Source organism: Morus notabilis, unplaced genomic scaffold, assembly GCF_000414095.1.
Source record: "Morus notabilis unplaced genomic scaffold, ASM41409v2 Scaffold115, whole genome shotgun sequence".
NCBI classification, from domain to species: domain Eukaryota; kingdom Viridiplantae; phylum Streptophyta; class Magnoliopsida; order Rosales; family Moraceae; genus Morus; species Morus notabilis.
This window is the reverse complement of record NW_010361020.1, coordinates 1,004,859-1,025,631: the sequence shown is the minus strand read 5'-3', so window position 1 is coordinate 1,025,631 and position 20,773 is coordinate 1,004,859. Positions and strand designations below refer to the sequence as shown.

Genomic DNA, 20,773 nt, shown 5'->3' with positions numbered 1-20,773 from the left:
TTATTTAAATAATGTGATTATTTAAATTTGAATTTGAACATATCTAGATTTTTCCATTTAAACTTATTTGATAAGTTGTTCAATTTAGAATTCAAATTAATTTAAGTTTGACTTAAATTCGAATTTGAATCTGAATTAAAATTGGACTACTGGATAAAGGATAAAATCTCTTCCTTCCCTATCTGAGATTGGCGCCACACCACAGGGATAAAACCCTAGAGATGGCCGGCCACTTAAAGGATAAGGGGAAGGGATTTTTTGTTCAAAAATTCAAAATTGGAGATAAGGATTTGATTCTATTTTGAAGTTTGACTTCTTCTCTTTAAAATATGATAAAGATAGAAAATTGTAGAGACAATTTAAAAAAAAAACAATTTTTCAGCCCTAGTTTTTTTTTTAGTGTGGCCGAAATTCTCATAGAGGAAAAGAGAGCAAAATATTTTTCTCCAAAAATTCCACATCGTGCATGCGTTGGTGTTTGTGAAAACTCGAGTGTTTAAGAAACCTGTTTTGTCTTACGTGTGCCCACACACACGTCTACGTGGAATCAAAGAATTGACGTGGAAGACTTTGGTGGGTTCTTCCCGAAAACAGGGGTCAAAACAACATTTTCAGGCCAAACAGGGTCAAACCTCGTGTCAACCGGTCGACCAGGTATTTTTTCGGTTGATCCTTGAATCATGTAAATTAATATGATTAATTTATTCGTGCATAAATTAATATAATCTATAGAGTATCTCAAAAGTTTTATGAAAATTTTTGTTATACACGATCCGTTGTTTTCATCCCCACGCTTCCGCACCCGAATTTGATTCGGAAACCAGCACCTATCTGGGTCTCCGCTCGTGGAAGCCAGGGGGGCATCCACCGTCGCAGCGGTTACTCCGCTTACGCTCCCCCCCGTGAAAGGGATCCGCTCGACCACTTCGTCTATCAGTCGGTCGACGCTACCGAATTCACTGCCGAGATCGTCGCCCGGCTCAAAACTTCCCTCGACATCCTCGATATCCCTAAGCACAGAGCTGACACCGGAAGACGAAGAGGTCCATGAGATCTCTACCACCGAAGGAGGGTCAGAACGGACGACAGAAAGAGAATCCTCTCGACTGGGTGAACTTTGGGCCATTGTTCTGGTAAAAACAAGGACAAAAAGCTAAGTTAAAACCCTAACGTCGAGAGGGATAAACGGCGACTACTCTAAACGACGACTGGTTAACGTCGACCATTCATACAAGAATGGTAACGACGAGTGTTCATAGGAACCGCGGGTTCCCCAGAACCCAGAAACCAAAGACAAACAGACAAAAACTGCGCGCATATAAAAACCAGGTCATCCAATACGACAGAATACAACAAAGTAAAGTCTCTTTAACTAAATGTTTATTCTCGTTTTCTGCATATATGTTTACATATTCCTGGTACTCAACGGGGGAAACCCCGTGAGTACACAAAGAAAGGAATGATCCAGGAACTTACCGGTGAAGAAGTAAACTCGGGACGGTTTCGTAGTACACCTCAGAGAACGGGAAGGACGAAGGCGGAAGTTCAGCAAGCAGGGTTTCGGTAAAAGTACGGATGTCCCGGCAAAGCAGCGGCAAAAAGTTTTTTGAAGTTTCGAAGAAGGAAAAAAATGATCCTCGGGTCCATGGAGAGTATTTAAAGAGTCAGGAATGAAGGCCCCCAATCGTCGGATGAAGACCCCAAAAGACCAACGGCCAGGGATCACTCTCTGTATCTGACGGTAAGAGAAAGGGCAAAAAATTGAAAAGACGCGGATCCGACGGCACATATTCGTTTCCTTGAAACACGGATACTCATCATTATGCCAAATCAATCGACGGGACGGTTATGCACCCAAAGCACCCAGGCCATCATTGCGGACGGAGGTTCAGGACCGATTTCCCACACCCGAAGCACGGAAAGGACAAACCGAACCTAGAGCTCGAGGCCGCCTAAAAAAGGAGCCCTCGACCTGGGGGGTGGCTGTTGTGTGGGAAAATGTGATGGACACCTGGACCAACGACGCCACGACACGTGGCTATACTTACTTTCCGCCGAGCACCCAACCCTCGACGCTTCGTTTCCCTCAAGATCAGCTATAGAACCCGAAGATGAAGTCCATAATTAGGGCGACGACCCCGTGAGGCGTCGACGGTTGATTTCGCCTGGGTCGACACGACAAGATCCCTGTCCCTTTTCGACATGATAGGTTACATGCAAAGATAAGGGAAGTCTGACAGCATTAATTGCAATTTTACAAACCGCCCCCCCAGGGGACAGAAAAGCATTACGGAGAGTTACAGAGCCGTAATAGAAGACTAATTGGTTGAGTGAACAGTACTAATTAGTGGGCTATGTCTGGGCCTAGAGAGGGAGAGCACTTGAGTGTTCCTACCTACGAAGAAAACCCACCCAGTGAAGGAAGCCCGAATATAAAAGAAGAAGGACCCCAATAGGAAAGGGGTCCGGAAAATTCAAAAGGAAAAAAAAACGTGAGAGAGAGAAAGAGAAATAGTATTCATTGTAAACTCATATTTCCACAAAAAGAAATATAGTATATACAGTGGATGTAGCTCTAATTTCATAGAGTGAACCACTATAAAATTCTTCTTGTTCATTTACATACAGTTCATTCAAACATAAAAATACTTAAATTTAACCTGAATCCACACTTTCATTAAACCCACAAGTCGGTAATCTAAAGGGGAACCCCAAGGTATTCCGGCGAGTTTATTGTTGACGAAATCCAATCGTCAACAAGTAGCAAGCCAGTTTAGAAAAGGATCATTTTTCACATGGCCTTTTTTCTACCTATCTTATCTTATGAGTTAGATTTGATATTTATTATTGCAGAAAAAGAAAAAGAAAAACTTTATGCTACCGTGATCGCCTTCCTCTCACGCATGGGCTCATATGAAAATTGCAGGGTGTGTTGACCACGTGTTTCTTCGGAGTCTGTCCTTTTATATATCTAACAGTCTGTCTCGGTTATTTCAACATTAATGTCACTGCCGGATTAGTGTTCCTCAGCCTCCAATACGTATAAAGATTGTAATGGATCCTAATTAATATTCTGCACTATGAGATACAAAATACAAGGTGAGATTGTACATGCTTTTGTCATTCATCTAATCAAATATAGATGTCAATGCAATCTCCAACGGATTAACGACAAATGGAGGAATTTTGTGGCAGTCAAAATCAATGAAAAAAATTTATCGAGAGAGAGACGGTATATATTAAGGCTTGCAAATCCTCCTTGAAACGTGTCATACTTGTTGAGAAAATACCACATGCAAAATTAACCCAATATATTTTAAGAGTCTAATTTTACTCAAAAAGTTAACCTATTAGGTCTTAAATCCTTTCATATATAAACTATTTCACATCTTCACTCACATTCTATGTGGGACAACACACACATACACTTTTCTTAACAATCTCTCCCTCATGTGTATGCTCACCGAGCTCTCCCTTCAACCAAAGTTTCAAGTAACTGACACATCCAAGCATCACACTCCCAACGGGAGCCAAATGCTCCACTATCCACACTTCCAACTGCAACTGAGTGTGATCGCTTGACCCGTGTAACTGGCCCAACACACTTCATGAGCCCAACTTGACCCAAAAAGTTAACCTATATATTAGGTATTGGGTCTTTCCATGTATATAAACTATTTCACATCTTCATCCACTTTTTATTTGGGACAACAATAGTGAACCGCTAAAGGTATATATAGGTCCCTTTTGATCTCGATCAATCGAGCTTTTTCGTCAATTATAGTGGTTTTATTAAAAGAGTTATTTATGTGCTCGATAATTGGGTATTGCTTGTTTAATTTTTCCATCTTAGGACTTAACATGCGCTTTAATTCTTTGAGCGTTTCATTCAAATTTATTAATAGTACCAGTTAATACTTGAAGTTGAGTTTTCTTTTTGTGTATTTTAGAATCATTTGCATAGGTATTAGTGTTTGTATCACTCTCTTTTTCATTACAATTTTCCTTTAAGAAAAAGTAATTTGCGATGAATTGTATGTAATCGGGTAATTTGCGCTTAAATAACATCACCAATTATTAGGTCATGTGATTGCTACAAACTTCACTAATTACTAGGTGTGGTTTCTACAAACTTCAATTCACGTCTATGGATAATCATTAAATTAAGCATGGGCGTCTTCTTCCAGCGCATATATACAAAGAGAAATCGTCAAATTAAATTAACGATCAGATATGTGGGCTCGCGTACTTTTCTAACATAAGTACGAAGGAGAGATTGGAGTTCCTTTTGAAATAGATAGAATTATTGGTGATGGTAATTTTTAATTGAACCTTCGAGAAATTGAAAATATCTAAAAACTATTCTATGAATTTTATCAAAATGTAGTACTGATGCTCCCTAAGTTTTAACTAATAATATAAAAAAATGTATTCCATGTGAACAAGTTATAATATGGAATATTTACTTTCTATAATAGGTCATTTTTCTTAGTTAATGCCACCTCATCCTTTATCGTCGTCCGCGTTATCCTCCAGAGTATACATTAATCTTTTTTCTTCATAATTAGTTCCATAAATTCAAATAATGGTTCTGCACTTCACAAATTTGTCTTTCTAAAATTATACACACTACTTTGCTAGTAGTTCCAACTTTATCAATATCATATAAGCATTTAAATACTACCTCATATAACTATCTCAATATCAAATGGCTCAAAACGCAAGTTTACTATTCTTCTTTGTCCACATTAGAACGTAATTATACATCTATGATCATCATCGTTATACTAATATATGATGATTACCTAACTTAAAACAATTCATGTGAAACGACCATATGTAAGTTTATCCCCCTTCAATAAAAATTAGTAAATTAAGAACATGTTAGGCGGTAGGGACATCTATTATCATCACCAATATACTACCTAATTTAAAGCACAACTCATTTAAAACAAGAATATGTATAATAATTTAACCTCCTTCAATTATTGAAAGGATTATATTAGAATAAGAACATGTTGGGCACTAGGGACAATATCATTAGTACTATATCCTCCACCATCAATCATTTTTCCTCTATATATATAATAATATAGAGTCACATTCACATACATTAACTCCCCTCAATTCAACCCTCTCACTTCAAAAAAAAAAAAAAAAAGTAATTATTATGGCTTCACCCAATTCCGACCACTCTCGTCCACTGAAAACAGTCCCCGGCGGCTATGGCTGGCCGTTCTTCGGCGCCATCAAAGACCGCCACGACTACTTCTACAGCCAAGGCCAAGACGAGTTTTTTCGCACCCGAATCAACAAATACAACTCCACTGTCTTCCGAACCAACATGCCTCCCGGTCCCTTCATAGCCTCAAACCCTAAGGTCATCGCCGTCCTCGACGCCGTCAGTTTCGCGGTCCTTTTGGACAACTCCAAGGTCGAAAAGCGCGGCGTCCTCGACGGAACTTTCATGCCGTCCACAGCCTACACCGGCGGCCACCGCGTCTGCGCTTACCTCGATCCCTCCGAGCCCAACCACGCCAAGCTCAAGTCATTCTTCCTCTCCCTCCTCGCCTCGAAAAAAGACAATTTTATCCCTCTCTTCAGAGCCTCCTTGTCCGAGCTCTTCACCAACTTAGAAGATCAAGTGCATGACAAGAGCAAGAAAAACACAGCCGACTTCAATGCCCAAAACGACGAAATGTCCTTCAACTTTATTTTCCAGCTTTTCTTCGATAGAAAGCCCTCGGAATCCGGACTCGGGTCCAAAGGCCCGGCCCATTTCGACAAATGGCTGTTTTTCCAACTTGCACCACTTATCACCTTAGGGTTGTCGAAGTTTCTCAACTGCCTCGAAGATTTGCTTTTGCATGTTTTTCCTCTACCGTGGTTTTTAGTCAAGTCCGATTATAAGAAGCTTTACGACGAGTTTTACTCGTCGGCGGGATCAGTTTTGGACGAAGCTGAGCGTTTTGGGATTGAGAGAAAAGAAGCTTGCCATAACTTGGTCTTTTTAGCTGGTTTCAACGCTTATGGAGGAATGAAAGCTTGGTTTCCCGGTTTGATCAAGTGGGTCGGATCAGCAGGAGAGAGTTTGCACCATCAGTTGGCTGATGAGATCAGGACCGTTGTTAAGGAAGAAGGTGGAATCGGTTTTGGGGCGTTGGAGAGAATGAGTTTGACTAAATCAGTGGTTTATGAAGCGCTGAGAATTGAGCCTCCTGTTCCTTTCCAGTACGGCAAGGCCAAGGAGGATATGGTGGTCTACAGCCATGATGCGGGTTTTAAGATCAAGAAGGGAGAGATGATCTTTGGTTATCAGCCGTTCGCTACGAAGGATCCGAAAGTTTTTGAGAATCCTGAGGAGTTTGTGGGCCACAGGTTTGTTGGGGAAGGAGAGAAGTTGTTGAAGTACGTTTATTGGTCAAATGGACGAGAGACGGAAGATCCAACGGTGGATAACAAGCAGTGTCCCGCGAGGGATCTGGTGGTGCTGCTATCTAGGGTATTCTTGGTGGAGCTCTTCCTTCGTTATGACACGTTCACGATTGAGGCTGGTAGGTTGTTGCTTGGCTCTTCTGTGAAGATCAAGTCGTTGACTAAGGCCAGTACAACAGCTTGACCATGATCGTAAAGTGAATATATAAGTCGTAAGTTTCACTATGAGGGCCTCCATTTGATATGTTATGTTTTCTGTTTTCTTATTAATATATAAATTCTAAATAACTTAAAGCCAGCAACTTGTATTTTTCATGATTTCCTTTGTTTTTTTCTTTTCCCTTCTATTAATTGTTCTATGATGCGTGTGTGTGTGTGTACGCCTAAAGACCGGGAAGACTTTTACATCATCATGGAAACAGAAAATAAAATTATTGGTTGGCCTTCGTGTGTGAAACCAACATGTTATAACTACTTCTAATGCATGTCATTATATTCCTCTTTTAAGTTAATTTCGCTTGGAATTTCATTTTGGCGTTTTGTTATGTGAATGCCCCAAAGTACATGGTGATCTACCATTAAACAGGATCTAATATTCTTAGGAAGGTTGGGCTAATTTTATATTAATTATCTGTATTTTTGCGAAGTACAAGAGAGAAAAAAAAAATCTTTTTGTGAATCCAAGGGCCACTATATTATATAGATAGATGTATATATTATTTTCTCTGATCTGTAAAGAGTCTACTCTTTCCAATTAAACTGAAGCTCAAAGTTGTCTGATTAAGGTATATGAACGACAATTTGGCCATGTTTATTTCCACTCCATGACCTAACTAAAGTCCAAGCATTAGTACTAAAACTTAAAAAAGGACAATAACAAAAGTACTCCATGTATGTCATCAAAAGGTAAGTTTTCACACACACACACACACACACACACACACACATATATATATATATATATATATATATATATATATATATTCTCTGTTATGTAAAAATCACTTAACAGCTACCAATTAAAGCAATTCATCGTGTTTTGTAAACCTCCTGATATAAACCGTTTTGTTTTTATTGTAAGCCTACGGTGGCTCTTTGTTTTGTTTTTGCAGCGTCTTGCCTTATATGTGTTGCCTAAAAAATAAAGCAATAGACGTTGATTCTTAATAAGCAGAAAAAGCTAATTTGATTCCTCTGTCTTTACCGTAAAGTTATATCACTTTTCCTCTGATAACGTTTTTCCTTCATTACTATAGAATAGATCAATATAATTTAACTTTTTTAATGGATAGAACAATTATCCTTTTATTTCATTTGATTCTGGAAAAAAATAGCCGGATTCCCATAATTTTGTTTATAATAATAATAAAACGTACGTGCTCAACGTGGCTACCTAGATAGCTTAAATATAATTAGCTTCTATTATTTAAAAAAAAAAAAAAAAAAAAACACTTATAAATATAGTGAGCCACGCATTGAGCTTCTATGTCCTCTTATCCGTCCGCATATACAACACTGTATTCTGAGGAGACCAGCAAAGTTTTGAAAAAAAAAAAAAAAATGGTGAAAGCGAGGCTTTTTTTGATGTAGGTTGACGATTAACGCACGAAAAGAAAATGAGACAAATATTTATTAAAAGTTTATGGATAAAATTTCTATTTTTTATTTTTATTAATAATATTTTTAATTAAATAATTATTTTAATAAAAGGATATAAATAAAAATTTATATATATACAATTTTAAAAATAAATTCTGTAATTTTCTCTGCATGGTAAAACAGTAGAATAGCTTTTTTTTTTTTTTTTCCTCAAGTGGTAGCTGGATTGCAATACATTGATCAAATGAGACATGCGTGCCCCGTGGGCCTTCCCGACTTTCAGTTGCCCATTATCCATTACTAAGGATGACAAAAAAAAAAAAAGGTAAAGTATCTTTTAAAAGTACATTTATTAATATTTTTATTTTTTATTCTTGATTCATAAATTTTTTAGTAAAATAATTATACTAATAAAAAAGTATTTATTAAAGAGTAAAAGTTCAGACTCATACTTATTATTATAATCTTAATTTAAAAAATATTTATTACTATATAATATTACAAAAATATCGATTAAGGCATATATGTAAATAGCCTTGTAGAGTGTATTACTCATATAAACTAACATCTTGTCCTACTACACAATTTTCTTTTCCTAAATTCAATTATAAAGAAATGACTACCTACATCGAGACTTTTAAATTTTAAAGTCATTCTCATTTTATCTTTTAAATTTTAAAAATTTTCATTATACAATTTGTATTGCACTGAACTATAATTTTCTTCCCTTTTACCCTCTAAATTTCAGTCCCCATTAAAAAGAAAAAGAAATACACCAATGCGTCCATGTGGAATGTTCTAGGAGGGTAATACTCGAACTTTAAAATATGCAATAATGAACCTTTAATCATTACTTATTATAGAATACATGGAAATGAAATTCTTCTCCAAGAAAAGACAAACTCGAAATTCATCAAAAAGCCCTAAATTAATTACTTGCGGGTACCCACCCCGAATGGGGAAGCCATGGGTATAATTAAATGGGAAGGGGACGGGTATGGGAGTCCATATTATCCACGAATTGGAAGGCGGCGTGGGGCGAGATCCTTCTCCCGCCCTGATATATATACATATATTTCAAAAATATTTTTAATACAAATATATATTATATGTTATTTTAGCAGTTAAAAAATATGGGTTTAAAAAATTTTTAAATTTTTTTACTATTTTTTATGGAATTATTTTACCATCTTAAAAAATCAATGATTCTTAAATTCTTCTTATAAATAGTAACTTTATTTAATTGTGTTAAGTTTTGATAGTAAATAATGAGTAATAATCATCTCCAACAGGGATTGGGTATTAGATTACTGTTAAGTATCGCAATTATCGTAACTCAACTTTATCTAGGCAACCTAATTGAGAGAACAAACTAATTAAAATAATAAAAGTAAACTAATAAAGCAAGTAAAAAGATGTGGATCGAATGGAACTCTATAATAAAAGCTAGCTAGGGGTTTTGATTTCACCTCACTAGACATTGTCTATCCAAATCAAGAGCTTGTTAAGAAATTTCACTCTAATCATTAATCACGGGTTTTCTAATGTAACCTCACTCCCTCTTCTAAGTGCCAAACAAAATAATAGACAAAATAAATCAAGTAATATCCCCATTAACCCAATCCATTAAGCGTTCGTTAAGCATAAACTCCTTTAGTGATTACTCAAATTATATTGGCCTCCCGAACTCAATAAACTTATGTTGTGTTTCCCAAATCCCGATATGTGCAAATGACTTTTCCAAGATTAAATTTACATATCTAAATCTCTAATTCAATGAATAATCAAATTAGACAATAAGCATAGAGAAACACAAATGATTAGAAATGAATTTAATTAACAAGCACTAGAATTTTCAAAACATTGTCATGGTAATTTTACATCAATCCCCCTAACATAAGAAATCTAGCTCAATATATAGAAATCCATAACTAGTCTTATAAGGAAATCCATAAATGAAAATATGTTCAACACGATATCTACAAATATAAATCTCAATAAAGACTAGGGTGAGAGAAAGGAAGAAGGAACTCTTGTGGAGATGAACTTTAATCTTGAATCTTCCAAGAATCCACCATGAATCATCCAAGAATCTTCAACTCATGCTCCTCTCTCTAGGAATTTTGGCTCTCTATCTTGTGTTTCCTTCCCAATTTTCTACCATCTTGGAAAAATGAGTCTTCTCTCATTTTACATCTTTCCAAATCAGCTCAAATTGACAGTATTTTGGGTGGAGGTGATGTAATGGATCAATTTCTTACTGCAGCGCCGCAAAGGTTTTTGAAAAACCATAGCAAAATTGATGTGATCGCTGCAGCGGATCATTTTTATGCTGCAATGGATGAGTGGGAAGGCAAATGGGTGCTGTAGCGCACGTTTTAGGCTGGTCTCAGGAAGGAAATCCGCTGCAATGGATGGATTTCCCATTGCAGCAGGTGTCTAACTTTGAGGAGGATATTTGCCTTCTATATGGCCGAATTAGTGTTTGCTTTCTTCACGAAAATTGTAGTTCTATCTCTTAGCTTTCCAACGCTACCAAGATCACCTCATTTGGACTTTGGATGACAAAATTATACCCTAAATACTGAGATATATTTTGAAGTTAAATTCTCACTCATTTTATTCCATTTTAACTTCAACGTACAAAAACAAAACAAAAACACGTTAAACTAACAAAAATGTTTGAGAACTTATAAATACTCAAGCTCAAAACTTCTTGATTTATGAATAAAATACTCACTCATCAGTGGATATAGGAGTTTATATTATCCCCAAATCATAAGCGGGCCGAAGGAGGGGAAGTACACCCACCCCCGGCCCGATATACATATACATATATTTCTAAAAATATTGTTAATACAAATATATATTATATATTATATTAGTAGTTAAAAAATATGGGTTTAAAAATTTTAAATTATTTACTATTTTTTATAGGACTATTTTTCTATTTTACCATCTTAAAAAATTTTAATAATTCCTAAATTCTTCTTATAAATAACAACTTTATTTAACCTAAATTTGAATTCTAACCTACGGCATATGAAGTTAGCGTGGAGGAGATAAATAAATTAGAACAATAACGTTCTTATCGTTTTAATTTTTACTTTGAAGACATTAATTTATTATTTACGTCTTTGATTGAATTTTTAGACTTTAGTTTCATATGGTTTCGAGTTTGAGATTTGATTAGTTATTTTTAGAGCTTGGATTTTCATTTCAAACCTTGGTTTGTTTTCATATGATATTAATGTTATGTTCATCAATTTTATATTTAATTTAATAGAATTCATTTAATTGTTAACCGTTAATAATATTATAATTTTTTTTTTATTGGGTAAACGGATAAGGTATAAGGAAAGCCTCCTCGATGGGGATTCTCCGACCCCGAATGCATAAGTATGGGGGGTAATAGTGAAAGTATACCCGAGCCCATTTCGCTCGATGCTCATCCTTACATAAAATAATAATTCTCAGACGTAATTTTGATTCACATTAGTCTCTCTTCTTAAGAATGTAAATTGAAAGTAAAGCTTATGTTTGAGACCTAATATGAAAAGCCAATAAAGAGAAGCAAATTTATGACTTTATCCTCTATGAACCGCCTAACCCCTAATGTGATTACACGAGGTGTTTTTCCGTCTGTTTTTAACGGAAAACGAGATAAAAGGGAGCAAACTGAAACAAAATTAAAGAATGAAGTAGTACTGTGAGATTTTCTAAACTTCGACGGGTAAAATAAGAACAACCCAAGGAATACTTCATGAATAAAAATTGGACAGCTATTAGACAGCCAGTACAAATCAATTCAAGACCTGCCAATCCGACTTACAATTATTGGTTCCCACGTGGCAAAGGATTACATTACGTGTAATAATCTCCTCTCTCTCTCTCTATAATTTGCCTCCACAAAGTTCGCGATTTCGCTTACACACACACGCGTAAAAAAAAAAACAACTCACAGAATTCAACGGTCAAAGCGATCATCACCCATCAATCAATCTATACACCTTTGTAAGCTTCGCCTTGTGTTTGTCTTTCAGTGAAATCTCAGAAACTCTTTTGGAATTGGCATCAGAAAATTCAGAAACTCTTTTGGAATTGGCATCAGAAAATTCAGAAACAGAGTGAGAGAGAGAGAGAAGTGATCATCAGATTGAGTTGAGAGAGAGAGAGATGATGGTGGGACAGAAAAGCTACCTGAGAATGAGGACTGATTCAGACGCCACAAAGTTGGTCAGCAACGACATCAATGATCTCAAGATCGCTTACAAGAATCTCGCCAATCATTCCCTCAAGCTCTTCAGCTCCGGATTCGGCGCTTCGTTCCTCGAATGGATCGCTTCCTTCGCTGCCATGTTTGTCTCTCTTTCTCACTCTGTTTTTTTGCTGATCATGAATCTCGATGAATATTTCTCTTTTGGTTTTGTCATATCAAGATTTCTTTTGTTTTTTTGTTTTTTTTTTTTTTGGAAGAGACGAATTCTCGTCAAGTTTTCTCAATTGAATTTATTTTCTGTTAAACTTATACGCAGATCTTAGAATTTCTGTACATACGAAAGTTTGTCTTTTCTTTATAATCATGTTAATTATCACACGCTCTAAAAGTATATGTCATTAAGAGATAGATCATCATTTATTACCGACAGTAAGAACACAAGACTTAAAAGTGGTTTATACAATTACGTCTATTTTCAGCCGCCGCAGAATTTCACAAATTATTAAAAAATCACACGCCTCACACTTTTCAACTCGTTTGAAAATACGAGTGAAAAGTTAAAATAAGTTTTAATAAATTACATATTCTAACAATCTATAGCGCACTAATTGGAGTATTTTTGAGTGCCTGTAATTTAAAGTCACCTTAATTTGCTTCTGCTATTTGGTCTACCTTGAATCTTTACACTCCAAATTAATGCCTTGAATTTGCCTACTCTAGCTATTTGTTGATCTTGGACCGAACAAACTGGAAAACAAACATTCTTACGTCGCTGTTAATCCCATACATTTTCTTCAGTCTTCCTCCACTCCTTTTCAGCTTCTTCAGGTGAGTGTCTATTATATTATCTTATTTTGTTTTTCTTAAATCTTTTGGATAAGTACTAATTGTTATGCATTTTATTATCTAGGGGAGAAGTTGGGAAATGGATTGCTATCATTGCTGTTGTCCTGCGACTTTTCTTCCCACATCGTTTCCCAAGTATAATTTCTCAACTTCTTTTTAAATTTTACTTGTATTAACTGAACATGACTCGGAATTTAGCAGAAAATTTACCAGTGATTTGGTCTGGTATTACTCCTTTCATGGTAAATTGTATTGCACTGTATATAGTCTCGGTTTTTCTTGTTTCTTTTTTCTTTTTCTTTTGCTTGCTGAGAAGAAGAGAATGGTGTTCCACTAAAATCCTCGCACACTCGGTGGTGCTGCATGTGTATAGCTCAGGTTGAGTTGTGTGAAGTTTAATTATTCTGTACAATTTTCTCGCCAACCACAGTTTGACCTTGTATTAGTTTGCCCTTTTTCACTATAAAAGAGATTTACGAAATGTAAGATTATCCTATATTCTCCCTCATGTAGTGAAAATTTACAGTGAAAAAAGGGACATAATCTCACATTGGAAGTGAACCACTCACTCATACGTGTTTTTACTTGAGCTCTCTAAGGGAGAAGAGGAACACCCTAACCACTCCACCTGCCACCGTAAAATTGGACTTTCTAAGAACTTGAACTTTCATTTTAAAAGGTCAACAGATTAAGTGGATCGATCGAATATTCTTACAAGTAGGTGCTTACTACTATACTTCAATAATGTGGGACTCGGGTTTATTTTACTCTTTAATACCAGCATGATGGTTACCTCTTTTAAAGTACTATATGATGCCTAGTGTTGCAGAATAAAACACAATTTACTAGAAGTGACAAGTGCAGACTTTTAAGCGAGATAATAATTTGATTTGTGAATTTGGCTGTGTTCATTGCTTTATGATATGATTCTGCAGATTGGCTGGAATTGCCAGCCGCTTTGATTCTTCTCATAGTAGTGGCTCCTAGCTTCTTTGCAAGTACCCTAAGGAACAGCTGGGTCGGTCTGATCATTTGCCTCGCAATTGCTTGTTACTTGTTGCAAGAGCACATAAGAGCATCTGGTGGCTTCAGAAACGCTTTCACAAAAGCCCACGGCGTGTCGAACACAATCGGCATTGTCATTCTCTTTGTCTATCCTGTTTGGGCTTTGGTGCTTCACATTCTGTAGATCAGATTTTCAGGTAGTCTTACAAAGGTTTGCAGATTCTATGGATTGTATTTGTGTCATTTATTTGTTTACATCGTACAGAATTTGTACATATGTGACAATCAAAATAATGTGTGGGGGACTGTGTTCTTTGTCTTAGAAAAGTACAATATTGCTTTCCAATAATAATGAAGTTGTTGTCAAACAGTAAAAAAAAAAAAACAGAGGATTGATTTGGATTGTAAAAGCAACTGTACGTTTAATGTTTGATATGAGCAGCAAATACAAGTACCTTAGGAAGGCGTCATTTTTTAAATTGAATAAAAGAGTACTAGAATCGTCTATGGAATGGAAGGGGTACCAATTCAAAAGTCCTCATTTTCTAATTGCATTTTAACGCACTTCCAATCAAGAACAGATGACTTGTTTATGGAAACTTCTCTAGTAATAGTTGTCAAATGATCCTTATTTATAGACAAACACAAGTTTTTATTGTAATTCACCCCTTGAAAAATATATAGCCAATTCTGAGTCAACAAATGCTCAGACAAACCACATAAGAAGTCATATACTTGGGAAATGGTAGAGATTGGTATTGCTACTACTCTCATACTCTTGTTTCCTTTGCTTCGTTGTACAGTTTATCAATATGGTCCTGCAGACCAAATTTATGGAAATTTTCAGCGAATGATGAAAGCGAAATAAGCAGTTGACGTGAAGAGATAAACAAAACAAGTCATATACCTTGTAATATTTAAGCAATTGGGGTCTCTTCAGTTTAAAAGTTGGAGTTGTAAGATCTCTGTCCATATCAAATGGATTTGGCTCCAAATAAACAGCTTTTAGCATCTCAAAACCTCGAAGCTGCAGGATTAGTCTCTTTTAAGTCAGATAAAAAAATATGGCTCAACGAGCAGTTATCAACATGGAAATGAGACAAGTTGTACACATACTTGATGTTTCTGACCAGTGCTATTGAGCTCATCCATAATGTATTTCCTCGCCTTTGGGTTTTCACACAGCGATTTGAAATCATCGGTCAGATTATGATTTGCCGCCCAATCCTCCAGCGCCTTTCTCTCGGGGACAACTACAGCCACAAGAAACGACTCGAAGCTGTTTCCGTAGACCCATATCTATGCAAAACACAAGAAAGTAAAATGAACATAAAGGTCTATTGATAGATACTTGTTTTTTACGGCAACTAAAGGTGACTAAAAACATACCGAAGTTATGAGAGGGCATTGCAAGTACTTGCTTTCAATGTTCTCCACAGCAACGTATTCCCCTTGGGACAGCTTAAAGATATTCTTTTTCCTGTCTATGATTTTCATTGCTCCATTTGGTTGCCATTCTCCAATGTCACCTGCAATGCTCCCAAAATCATGTAACTAAACAATTCTTCCCTCTTTAGAGCTTGTTTGATAGGAGAGAAAAGTGGAAGGGAGAGGAGTGAGGAGATTAGTGGAAAGATTTTGGAACCGATGGTTGTTTGGTAGGAGAGAAAAGATGATGAGGGAATGGATTAGTTGGGGCATTTCAAACTCCAGTTTTGATCTCTCCAAATACGACAAGAGAAAGGTCATTCCGCTCTTCTTTATTTTCCTCACCTAGGTCATATGTCTTTCTTTTCTTCCTACAAAACGTAGCCTAAGACAAAGATTGAGCGTCAAGCAAGCATTCACATGTTTGCTGGTTGCAGATTTTCATGACTTCGGCATGGAATTACTTAATAAACAAGCAAGCATTCTTTTCTTCCTAGTTACTGCATTAAGTCAGATAGATTTACTGATTGCCAGTTCAATATGTTTTCCTTTCTCAGTGATGGATTTTGATCACAATATCTTCCTATGTTTTCTTTTCCAGAGTTGTTAAGAAAAATAAGATACCCCCAAAAAAGCCATATATAGAGCAATCATCCTGTGGCCTGCATGATTATTCTCTTGCCTTGGTGATGTAATGTGTTACCTGTATGAAACCATCCATCAACAAGGACCTCTTTAGTTAGATCTTCTCTCTTATGGTAGCCAGAAAACAAGTTTGTTCCTCTCAGGCAAATCTCTCCACGTGGCATGTCGGAAAGTGCATCATATCCCATCTCCGGCACCGACTCAAGTCTGGCTTCAATCGTTGTGATGGGGACTCCAACAGTTCCAATCATAGGGAAAACATTGGATATAGATGTAAGACACCCGCCGCAGCTTTCAGTAAGGCCTATTATATGAGAAAAGAGTACAAGAGTCCAGAAGCATCACAAAAGGAAATCAAAGTGAGGTACAATCTGCAAGCTTTATTACAGATTAATATTGTTGAAATCACAAAACTAAATTGGTCTTTGAAGTGACTCAAAGGAAAATTTCTGATTTCTGTCGTTAAGATTTAAGACAATATAACTCTAAAGCCATGACATAAAAGTTATTTTCCAAATACCTCCCATGTTCTAGTAGATGAAATTTACCATACCATATCCTTGTGACAAAGTAGCACAGCTTGTGATCCTCAAGAATTTCTCCACATGCCTAGGCAAAGGCGCAGCACCTGACGCCAGGAAGCGAACTCGTCCTCCTAATGCTAGTTTTATCTACAAATACAAAAACATTCAGAAGAAGTAAATACAATGCACATACTACTATTAACTTGGAGAAGTAAGAACTAACGTCTGACCTTCTCAAAGACAAGCTTGTCCATGAGAGGTGCTGCCTTGTCTTGTGGGAGGCCCTTTTCCAGATTTGCCAATTTACTGCCATTAGATAATCTCTCTCAGTTGTGCAGATACAGGAAAGAAAAGAAAAAAAAAATGATGTTTTCCGTTTATCATACTAGTTATATGCATATTGGAATAGCATCTTCTTCAGTGTTCCTCCAGCTGAAATTTTACTAGCTATACCTTCAGGACACAAATTTTAAACCCAATGTTTAGAGTAACAATTACAAACTTCGTAATCAATTAATCATGTGAACCTCGATATTTACCAGAGTATATTCGGTCGTAAACTCTAGGAACTCCACAAAATATAGTCGGCTTCAGTTCTTGAATGTCATCCATCAAAAACCTAATATCCTGTCAGTTCAAAGCAAGAAAAGCCAAGTTTCAGTAACCATGTAATACTAAAGAATAAAATAAATAATTACTTATTCGAAGAAAATAAATCTTAGTTCTTACTCCTCTCCAAAAGCCTATTGAGCTGCCCTTGTAGATGCAGTAGTTCTCCATTACTTGATCATATACATGGGCCAAAGGAAGGTATGAAAAGTATGAATCTTCTTTTGTAAACTGTAATTGGAAAATGTTTCATGTCAAAATAAATAAATAAAGTAAACCTTGTAAAGATCAAAACTTATTTTCTGTAATGTCCTTCTACCGCTTTGTCTGTCAACTCAAGCATCTGTTCCGTTGACAAAACCTCAGCCATGATTGCCTCATTAGTAAGAATGACACCTTTTGGTTCTCCAGTAGTTCCACTTGTATACATCAGTGTGCATATATCAGTCCTCTGTTTTGCAGGCAGTTCATAACTCGAATTCCCCTAAGTAAAATTGGAGAAAAGTTATTGTTATGGTGTAATACAACTGATTAAAAACTCAAATATCCAGCAAAACAAATCAGCTTTAAAAGTCTTACCAACTGAGAGAATTCCTCCCAAGAAAAGCATGACACCCCTAGTTCTTCAGCTTCCTTCTTTTGTGCGCTCGAAACATTGGCAAAGCTGACGATTGCTGCATACCAAAGGCGCGTAGTTTAGTTATCAGCCTCGGATACCGAATGAAGAATCTAAGAAAATGACTTTCGCCTACTTTTTAAATTTGCAGTACAGTTTGGAAGACATGATATAATCTGCACAAAAATTACCGCATTAGAATGATTCAAGGCAAGTAAGCTGTAGTTTCTTTCTTTTTCTTTTCATTGAAGTTCAATGATTTATTGGATAATTAATCTTAGCCAGTTTAGAATTATGAATTATAGATTACCTAGACTGATTTGTTAAGAGTAAGGACTTACAGAAGGGATTTTGTTCTCTTGAACAAATGCTATGGAAACTTCGGCGTGATTAATGATAAACTCAACTGCATCAGGACCTGTCACATGTAATTAGAGGGATGCTTCCTATCAGGTACTGCACTATTCAATTTTCCTTAGAAGATTAACATGAAAATTAGAAAGAATTCTTGAAATTCATTGCTGATATTTTAAAAAAAAAGGGACAAAATTTAACCTAGCGTGTCATATAGTGGAACATATGTTATGGCATGGCTGTAACAGGCCTGCAAAGCATCAAAAGAACATATCATAAAATATGTGACAGTATCAATTATATAGTATCAGAAACTATCAATTTGGCTAGTTATGTTATTACTAATGGCTTAAATGATCAAATGCCACTTTAACAAGTGTTTTCATAGCTCAACTCCAATAAGCCTAAGCTTCACATCTCACTCCAAAATCTTATCAAATAGTAAATTAGGCACAGCAATACAACAGACCTGCATTGCTATGATCCACTGTGGACAGTTTGATCCGTATATACCGCAACGATCTCCCTACAAACTTTTAAGCGAATAAGTTAGAGGAAAAAAGAGAGAATTCTTTTGTAGGACATTAAAAATACCCCCAATACAATTTTCATATGTCAGATCTTTAAGTTCCATTAAATTAACTTGCTTTTCTTAACATGATATAATCTGATGACGACGATAAAAATTGTGTAGTTGTTCATACCCTACTGCACAATTCTAAGAAAATAATATTAATAAATAAAAATAAAACGTTTTTGCTAAGATCAGCACAAACTCACAGGATTCACATTGAGGCTCCTAATTGCAGAACCAATGCGAATGGCTGAATCATAAACCTCCTGATACGTAAGCCACACGTAGGGACCCACCTGACATTTCAATTTAACCAGGCAAAAGTATTGTAAATTTAAGCTGATGGGTTTTTCTGGGTTTTCCTTTCCTTTTTTTTACTAAAAAATTATACTCTACAATAAGCAAAATATTACCTTTGAATCGGTGGTCTGGCGTCGTCCCAGCATTGGACTATCAGGGTTTTTCTTAACAGAGCCACTACGAGTAAATACAAACTTTCAGGTCAAATTCTGAACAATACAAGGCCATTATTTCCAATATTGCAATCTTCTAAAATGCTACAATGGTGTCAAGTTTAACTCTTTTTCCAATTTTTAAGAGTTTTTCTAACTGGTTTTAAGGCCTCAAGTGCAAAGATTCATTTTTTATTTTAGCTTTTTCTTGACCTGCATTTTCACTAGTAAACTCGACTTTTTATTTTTTATTTTTTACGGGTCTGTTTAGTTCGTTTATTTAAGTTTTTATTTGAGTTGAGATGTGATTTTATATTAGAATTTTTTATTATAGTAAAAATATTAGATGTGATTATTTTTTAAAATTTTTTACTATAACAAAATTTAAATTTTAAACTCGAATAGGTAAATTTTTTTCCGTGTGATTTTCTCTGTTTTGTGGAACCAAACATATCCTTTTTCCTTTGTTCATGGCAAAAAAAAAAAAAGAAAAAAAAAAGAAAAAGAAACAATCCTTAGATCAGTAAGATAACAGTACTTATTGATGGGTTGTTTTTCAACTCAGTAGGCATAGTCCACAATATTTGAAGCCCATGTTCTTTTTATCTTCTTGTATCAAGAAGCAAAGGACTTCTCTAGGAAAGCTGCGCTAAAAGAAAGAGAACAAAAAAAGAGAATTTTATTGAGAGTATTTTTGTTAAAACTTAAGAGATTGTTATATACACATTATTATTATTATTATAATAAAAGTTATTGTCGTGATTTTTTCATTTTAAATATTGAAAGATTTTTCACCAAAAAAATTCTTAGTGTCCATTTTATTAGATCCTAAGGGAGAATTGGAATTTTGTCCATATTTCTAAGACGTATCCCTGCATCCTGTAGAGACGACCTGATCTGCTCTGCCATGGTGCATACATATATACATATGTCGACATATTTATATTATATATATATATATATATATAATATATAGTTATGTATGTGTACCTGAAGAACTCCCAGGGAGAGTGTAACCCTTCCGGCAACTCCAGCAGGCCATCTTTGGCATAAATGCTGCGGTAAGCTGGCCCCGCCGACGGCTTGTCCTCCGTCACCGGCCTTGCTTCCTCAACTTTAACGGTATAAATCATTGACATTCTCAACTTCAACAATATATACAAAGTGCTAAAAGCTTGGACCTTCTTTTTCCTTTTATCTTCTTTCTTAGTATAATAATACTAAATAATGTATATATGCAAAATAGAGAGCACGTACTTTGTAATCTGCTTTTGGAATATATATATATATATATATATATATGCTATTATATGGTGATAGTGAAAGTTTCTGCTAATTAGTGGTAATAAGAGCATAACTTCACAACAACCAAAAAATATTGAAAGAAAGAAAGGGATCAGTTTGGTCAGCTGAAAACATTAAATTCTGAGTTTACTTTAGTGGGGGAGAAGGTGTATCAATTATCAT

At 35.7% G+C, this 20,773-nt stretch overlaps 3 protein-coding genes across 4 annotated transcripts; 2 read left to right on the top strand and 1 right to left on the bottom strand.

Moving 5' to 3' along the window:
* The first annotated feature begins 5,110 nt into the window (after positions 1–5,110).
* Positions 5,111–6,747, top strand: LOC21409613 (allene oxide synthase 3). Its single transcript, XM_010097942.2, has one exon. It carries the CDS (start codon positions 5,171–5,173, stop codon positions 6,617–6,619), a length of 1,449 nt encoding a protein of 482 aa, XP_010096244.1. The 5' UTR covers positions 5,111–5,170; the 3' UTR covers positions 6,620–6,747.
* Positions 6,748–11,960: 5,213 nt separating this feature from the next.
* LOC21409612 (cold-regulated 413 plasma membrane protein 1) lies at positions 11,961–14,514 on the top strand. Its single transcript, XM_010097941.2, has 4 exons — positions 11,961–12,392; positions 12,974–13,081; positions 13,164–13,234; positions 14,035–14,514. Exons 1-4 carry the CDS (start codon positions 12,211–12,213, stop codon positions 14,286–14,288), a joined length of 615 nt encoding a protein of 204 aa, XP_010096243.1. The 5' UTR covers positions 11,961–12,210; the 3' UTR covers positions 14,289–14,514.
* A 195-nt stretch (positions 14,515–14,709) lies between these two features.
* On the bottom strand, positions 14,710–20,557 carry LOC21409611 (long chain acyl-CoA synthetase 2). 2 transcript variants are annotated; one of them, XM_010097940.2, is made up of 19 exons: positions 20,297–20,557; positions 19,268–19,331; positions 19,061–19,150; positions 18,750–18,806; positions 18,482–18,530; positions 18,268–18,344; positions 18,063–18,102; positions 17,890–17,984; positions 17,630–17,794; positions 17,431–17,541; positions 17,241–17,328; positions 17,088–17,154; positions 16,932–17,007; positions 16,731–16,848; positions 16,236–16,481; positions 15,494–15,633; positions 15,221–15,403; positions 15,012–15,131; positions 14,710–14,922 (listed from the first exon to the last, which is right to left on the bottom strand). In XM_010097940.2, the coding sequence occupies exons 1-19, from the start codon at positions 20,443–20,445 to the stop codon at positions 14,875–14,877; spliced, it is 1,983 nt and encodes a 660-aa protein (XP_010096242.1). In that variant the 5' UTR covers positions 20,446–20,557; the 3' UTR covers positions 14,710–14,874. The 2 variants fall into 2 exon arrangements, with proteins under 2 accessions (XP_010096242.1, XP_024021346.1); XM_024165578.1 differs by lacking the exons at positions 19,268–19,331; positions 20,297–20,557 and having other exon boundaries at positions 18,750–18,813; positions 19,061–19,128.
* Between the last annotated feature and the right edge of the window lie 216 nt (positions 20,558–20,773).